The following is a 6,804-nucleotide window of genomic DNA, read 5'->3' as shown; positions in this document are numbered from 1 at the left end:
TATATATATATATATATATATACAATAATAGAAGATAAAACAAGTTGTAGTAAATAAAACTAATTATTGGCATTTAACAAGAAAATGCTATTTCAGTCTTTCTACTTAAAACTTTCATGATTACTTTGCAGCTTCTTTGTAATTATTTGTGAAATTACTAGTAATTAGTAATTTAAAAATGGTTCTGCGCCATTTCTATATATATTCATATTAGAAACACATGCATGTTTTCTGATTAGTCTGCATTCTTAAATCATCTTGAGTCATCTTCTATGACAAGGTTTATATGGCGTCTGTGTGTTTTAAACTGGACATCTGCTCATGTGTAAAAAGCCCCAGTTGCTGTCCTCTATATCGTAAACACTCAACATGTGATTATGAAATTTTAATAAGAGTAAATCTGTCTGGTTCTTTCTCACACACACACACACATCTATACTGTAATGTAAGCTGCCACTTGTCCGTGTCTGGTGAATTCTGCTGCGGGCTTTACTGATCTGATCTTGTGGAGCATAGTAGCATAGAGAGACCGTGTTTGTTACCCATGTAGGTATCTGGACCATCTGTTCACCGTGTGTGACACCTTGACCTTTGTTCTCATAAAGGTAGTGGAGCGTAACTAGATGACCTTTTAGACAGGGTCACACTTCCAACACCTGTTGTTTCAGAGAGAATAGGATCAAAGGGATTATGATGTAATGTTCTAATGTGTCATCATGTGCCCTCTTCCTCCTGTTTCTAACAGACTGACGCCCAGCAACCACGACCGAATCCAGCGCTTACGCCAGGAGTTCCAGCAGGTCAGGCAGGAAGATGCGGAGCCAGATGATCGCCACCGTGCCTACAGCTTGGAGCAGCCCTGGGTGAGTGTGTGAGCTGTGTATGTGCACCCATGATCACTGGATGTACGCCCCATGGTCTCTGGGAGCTCCCAGGAAGGATAAGACTAAGTCCAAGGACTGGAGCGGTTACATATACGACCTCCAGGCCTGGGCTAATACTAACTGCTAACCTGAGATCACTGCATGCAGGAGCATGTCACCTCTGACACTGACATTATCAGCTAACAATGCTAACATCACCATGTGTTCATCCATCTGGACTGTTCACCCATCCATTCATCTGTTCAACCATATCACAGCTGTCATGACTTGAGCAGATCATGAATTAAGGCAAGAACTGCGATTGGCTAAATGTATGTCTGCAAGATAGAAGAGTGTGTGTGTATCTGAGTATAAAAATCAATGTTTTTAGACTGAAATTTTTTAGTATTAATGTAACGAATTAAAATCCAGATCATTAGAATCTGGATTGAGTGTGAACTCAATATGATGATCTGGATTTAGGTCAATTTAAACCTCTATGCCTATAAAATGGAGCAGAAAGTCCTAATAAAGGGATAGTTCACCCAAAAATTATTTCATGATTTACTCATGTTGTTCCCAACATGTATGACTTTACTTCTGTGAAACGCAAAATAAGATTTTTTTTTTCTTCCATGCAATGCAAATCATTTGTTGTGGACCATATTCAAGTTCCCCTATCCTAGTTCAAACATTCCTAAGATAACTTCTCTTTTGTTCCACAGAAGAAATAAAGTAATACAGGTTTGAAACAATTGAGTAAATGATGATGGAATACAAATTTTTGGGTAAACTATCCCTTTAAGTCAGGAATGAGTTGCACTTCAAGATCATTTCAGAAACACTTCTGTGTATTGATTTGTAATAATTTTTCCAGGGAGAGAGTTTCAATGAACTGTTACACGCGGTATTATGTGTATTTTCCTTAATGTAAATTTCTCTTTTTAAATTTTCCATTCACTCAGCTTTAATGTATGGAATTATTTTTGTTGTTTAGCTTTGTAATGGTAGTGATTATGTAACTGTTTTAAATAACATCTTAAATGTCCTTTTTCATCCCCAATTTTTTCCCAGTTTTCAAAAACCCCCATGATAACCTTTGTTTTTTTACTATGCCTAAATATCTTTTTTGTAAAACAAAAGGCAACAGAATAAAGATGGGTGGTTTGCTTTAATGAGTCTTTGAGTCTAAGAGTTTCTGTAGCTGAATCAAATCCAGTTCAGGTGTGTTTCAAACACGTCCATCATTTCTTCATGGAATTTTTCTCTCAGAGAGATGACTGGTGAGAATAAATGGAAAAATTTCCACTCTTTCCTGATCACTAACCGTTTTTTGTGAGTGCTTGTGTGTCAACGTTAACATCATCGGCTGTTATAAATCTCATACCGTTAATGAATTCGTATCAGACCTTTAATGCCATAATCTGTTTAGCAAACAAATGGGACATTCCTGTGACACTGATGTTGTTTTAGGCAGTGAAGTGTGCGTGCGTATTAATGAACTGGGCTAGCTCCACACATCCTTCAACACCTCTGTCTCCACGGCAACATGACTGGCAAGCTGTGTCAATCAATCCCAGCATGCTGTTCTCCTTCATTAGAGTTAATGGAAATCTCTGTGTGGATCGGCTCTTGATTGAGAATGCCTGGGACAGCATTCATCTGTTTGACTGAGCGTTACGAGAGCAGGGAACTCAATGTAAATGTTGCCATAAATGAAATGGATTCTTATGGGTCATGAGCAATTTACCGCATTTACACTGTTCTGAGTACAGAACAAAGCAGTCAGTGTGTGTGTGAGAGAGAGGCGGTGTTAAATTAGTCTTTTATTGTTTATAATTACACCCTCATGTTCTGTGCCAACCAAGTGTGAATGTGTGTGTGGGATTTCTTAATGAATTACATTAGAGAAGTTCTTCATTATATTACCACCACAAATCCTACTCACCATAAAATGTACTAATATTCACTTAATGTTCATCTAGCATTCACCTAACATCCAGCTAACATTTATCTAACATTCATCTATGGTCTGCTGTGTGTGTCCTCATTCCAGCCTCATTTTTGTGTCCTTAATGTATGTTAGATGAGCTTCTATAGTTTAAATGGTAGAGCATGTCGCTAGCAATGCCGAGGTCATGGGCTTGATTCCCAAGAGTCATAAAAATTGATGAACATAAACCTTTAATGCACTGTAAATCACTGGATCTTAGAGGGAAAAAACTAGAACCACAGGAGATGAAAAATATATCAGGGTTTATAATTATCAAATATTTTACGTCGAATTTTATACATATTTTTAATGTATGTACATTTATATAGTATATAATTATCTAATTCAATTTTAACTTTAAATAGACAAATCCGATATTTGCTTATACTTAAGTTTTTGTTTTCATTTGCATATTGTGCTTTTGGGAATTATATCTTTTTAATGATGTGGTCATTTGAATAATGAGTGCTAATTTTTATTATAATTATTGAGGACCATAATGTAGCTGTAATTTTGTTATTAAGAGTAATAACTAACTCCATGAATATTTTATGGGTTATAATCTACTTTAATGGTTTCATTAACAGCAGTAATGCGCCAAAGGTCATAGGGCTGGTAATAATGTCACATTCAAACGCACATTTCTGCACAAATGTCACAGACCTGTACTCAAAAACACCTCTGAAACCTGGTAAGTGCTTAGATTGAGTGTGTGTGTCTATTCGTTCTTAATGATCTTTCCATAGCTCAGTCTCTTTCAAGCTTTTCTCTACTGAACTTTTACCTGTTTGTGTTAAATGGACATGTTAATAACTGTGTTACAGTCCAACTGCAGCTCACAGACATCATCTGGCCGACACTCAGTGTCTGTGGAGGTGCAGTTACAGAGGCAGGAAGCCAGAGAAGCTTTCACACATGCTCAGAGACAGTACAGCTCTCTGCCACGGTACGTGTTGAAGTACTAAAATAACTAAAAACTGAAATAATAAGTCATAAGAACTATATAGATATATTATCTGTGTACTATATAGATAAAACAAAAGCTAATAAAAATGACAACAATAAAATTACTACAACTGAATTAAAATAGAAAACAGAAAAAAATGTAAATGCCAAGAGTAAATCAAATTTTTTAAATATATGAAAATATAAAACAGTTCTTTTAAATTGTATTAATATTTTACAATATTACCTTTTTATTGTATTTTTGATTGTGTAAATGCAATCTTTGCACTGTTAAAAAAACAAAACATAAAATATCTTACCAAACCCATTCTTTTGAAAAGAAGTGTATATTTGAATAGTAGTTTAAATTTGTACACCAAAATCCAACCTTTCTCTTTAAGCAAAATAGGCAGTAAATAAATACATATATTTTCTTCCACTAAAATTAGTCCTTCTTATGGTTTAGTAGGAATTGGCTGGATTTTATTCATTTTGAAAGCTGTCAAGTGTGGTTTGGACTGTGGTGTAAAAAAAATCTTTCATATGTCTCAGCTCTACTTCCTGTTTCAATAGGAACAAACTATTAATGTCTTAATGTCATGTGCACACACAGTATCTCACCTTGCCCATTTCTCCCTGTGTGTAGCCATCCTCGTAAGACACCCACCCCAGCCTCAGAGAGGGAGTGGGAGAGAATGTGTCCAGCCAGAGATGGTTTCCAGGCAGCCAAAGACAGTGGCCGTTACTCCAGCTACCAGGGACCTCGTTCCGTCCCGCGGACCGTTCCTCGTCCTGGCTGCAGGAATGGCCTCTCTGCTCCCCCAGGAGCCGGTGGTTCCTCGGTGGGTGGTGGCTACAATGCACGTGTCCTCCTGGAGGCCCAGGAGCTCCTGCGACAAGAACAGAGACGCAGGGAGCAGGAAATGAAAGGAAGAGGCCCATCAATGCGGTTGGACTACGAATCCCATGATTCCAAAGGGCCCCAAAGACAGGACGTCCCACCTTCCCCTTCCCAGGTTGTCCGACTCAGCCGCATACACACACCTGAGAAAATGCGCCCATTTTTGTCATGAGAAAAAAGGACGACACTTTCTTCAATTTTTGAAGAGGCAAATGGCTCACAAATACAAACAATTATTTCTGTGCCAGTAGTGCAGAGACTCCTCAAGTGCCTTTTCTTTATGAGGTCACAGTGGTCCCGCCTAATCTGACAGCTCATTGGTGTGTCCAGAGGCAAGAAGTCTCTTGATTCGCTGTGAAGACCTTCAAGCTCTGACAATCAGCCTGAAACTGACCTGTTCCTCTGAAAAAAAAAAACGTTGTAGAACACAATCTAAATGAGCAGTTTTCCTGCTTTGCACAGGTTTGGATGAAGTTTTGTGAAACAGAGCTTTTTTAAAACTAAGGTTTATCAGATGAATTCTTAAACATCAGGTAAAAGTTATCAGTTAAACTCGTATTTGATGTCGCTAGTAGGGGAAAAGGTGGGACTGAGTACAGGTGGCCCAGCAAACCTAGCGATTCCACTGGATGTTGTCACATGTTTAAAGAACTCGACAAATCTAGGTACAAAACACACAGTCAGAGTGACGGACTCCTGGGAATCCAGCAAAAAGAGAAAATCCCAAAAGTGCAATGGAAAAGAAGAGAGAAAGGAAATGGGGTCACAGATAGCAGGTCATTAATTGATGCTCCTCATTAAATTTTTAGAGCTCTTTCACACACAGACACAACCCATGACCCACTGCTGCCTGCCGTGTGTGTGTGTGTGTGTGTGTGTGTGTGTGTGTGTGTGTGTGTGTGTGTGCGTGAGAGTTCCTGTCTCCCAGATTACCCACACTGAATTTTTCATCACACACACCAGCTGCCCCTGTATTGACAGGCCACAGCACTGTGAAAGTTCAGATAAAAAGATTGTCTTCCCTTCTCCCTTAAACATGCATAAATGCACACACACAGAGAGGCTGTATTTGGAATACCATACTACCACTACTACATCTATCTATCTATAAAATATGTAAGAATTTTTTTTTTTATGTATACCATTATTTTTTTCCAATGTGTGATTATACAAATGCAGGGAGAGTGTGAGCTTAAAAATAATTAAATATATATTATATATAATATAATAAGCGAGAGAGATAGAGTAAAAAAATGAAATTCAAATTAAAATTGTAACTTATTAATTAAAAAAATTTAATTGTATATATATATATATATACACACACACATGCATATGTTTAAGAAACTCAACTTTTGATAATGTAAGTTTTTCAAATTACTAAAGGTTCAATTTCTAAAACAAAATAGGGATATTATTATTTGTGTTTTATTTATATATATATATATATATATATACATACATACATACATACACACACACACACACATACACATATATATATATATATATATGTGTGTGTGTATATATATGTGATGAAATAGATTTAATATATTTAATGTATAATTAAATATATTTTATTATTTTTAATTCATATTAAACTCCAAGTAATAATAGCCCAAATATTAAGAAACTCTCAACTCTCTTTTTTTCTTTTTTTTTTGTAATTTGAGTTTCTTAAATAAAACTGGAGTAAAACTGCAAAATAAAAAAATTTCCAGATGATGACTCTGAAATTTTCTGAACTGATACAAATTTAGCATTGTACTATACATATGCATATTTGTGCATATATATATTTGAATAGTATACAGTATGTTAGAATTCCATTTGAAACGCAGCCATACACCGTTCTTTAAATAGATAGATAGATTGTTTGACTTTATTGATCATTATAGTAGAAAGTCTTTAACTACTCATGTTCTCTTGTAGCCATTACTGGATGTGTCACTGAAGCCCCGCCTCTTTGCATATCATCTCCGCCCCTAACAGCTGCCAAGATGGAGAATCTGCACGACGCTGATGAGTTTTGAGATCTCAAACTAGAACTTTGAGTCTCTGAAAATTCTGGGCTTTGAATCAAGAGCTCCCGTTGAGCTGAG

At 36.6% G+C, this 6,804-nt stretch overlaps 1 protein-coding gene across 1 annotated transcript in view; it reads left to right on the top strand.

The window, feature by feature from the left end:
• LOC107557790 (partitioning defective 3 homolog) overlaps positions 1 to 5,785 on the top strand; it is an 83,874-nt gene extending 78,089 nt beyond the window's left edge. The window contains exons 21-23 of the mRNA XM_016241328.1: positions 746 to 863; positions 3,681 to 3,802; positions 4,448 to 5,785. Coding sequence (XP_016096814.1) covers positions 746 to 863; positions 3,681 to 3,802; positions 4,448 to 4,874 — 667 coding nt within the window. The 3' untranslated portion in view covers positions 4,875 to 5,785. The remainder of the gene's footprint in view (positions 1 to 745; positions 864 to 3,680; positions 3,803 to 4,447) is intronic.
• The last annotated feature ends 1,019 nt before the right edge of the window (positions 5,786 to 6,804 follow it).

This window comes from Sinocyclocheilus grahami, unplaced genomic scaffold (assembly GCF_001515645.1).
Source record: "Sinocyclocheilus grahami isolate Dianchi unplaced genomic scaffold, SAMN03320097.WGS_v1.1 scaffold620.1, whole genome shotgun sequence".
NCBI lineage: Eukaryota > Metazoa > Chordata > Actinopteri > Cypriniformes > Cyprinidae > Sinocyclocheilus > Sinocyclocheilus grahami.
This window is presented reverse-complemented; position numbering and strand designations above follow the sequence as displayed.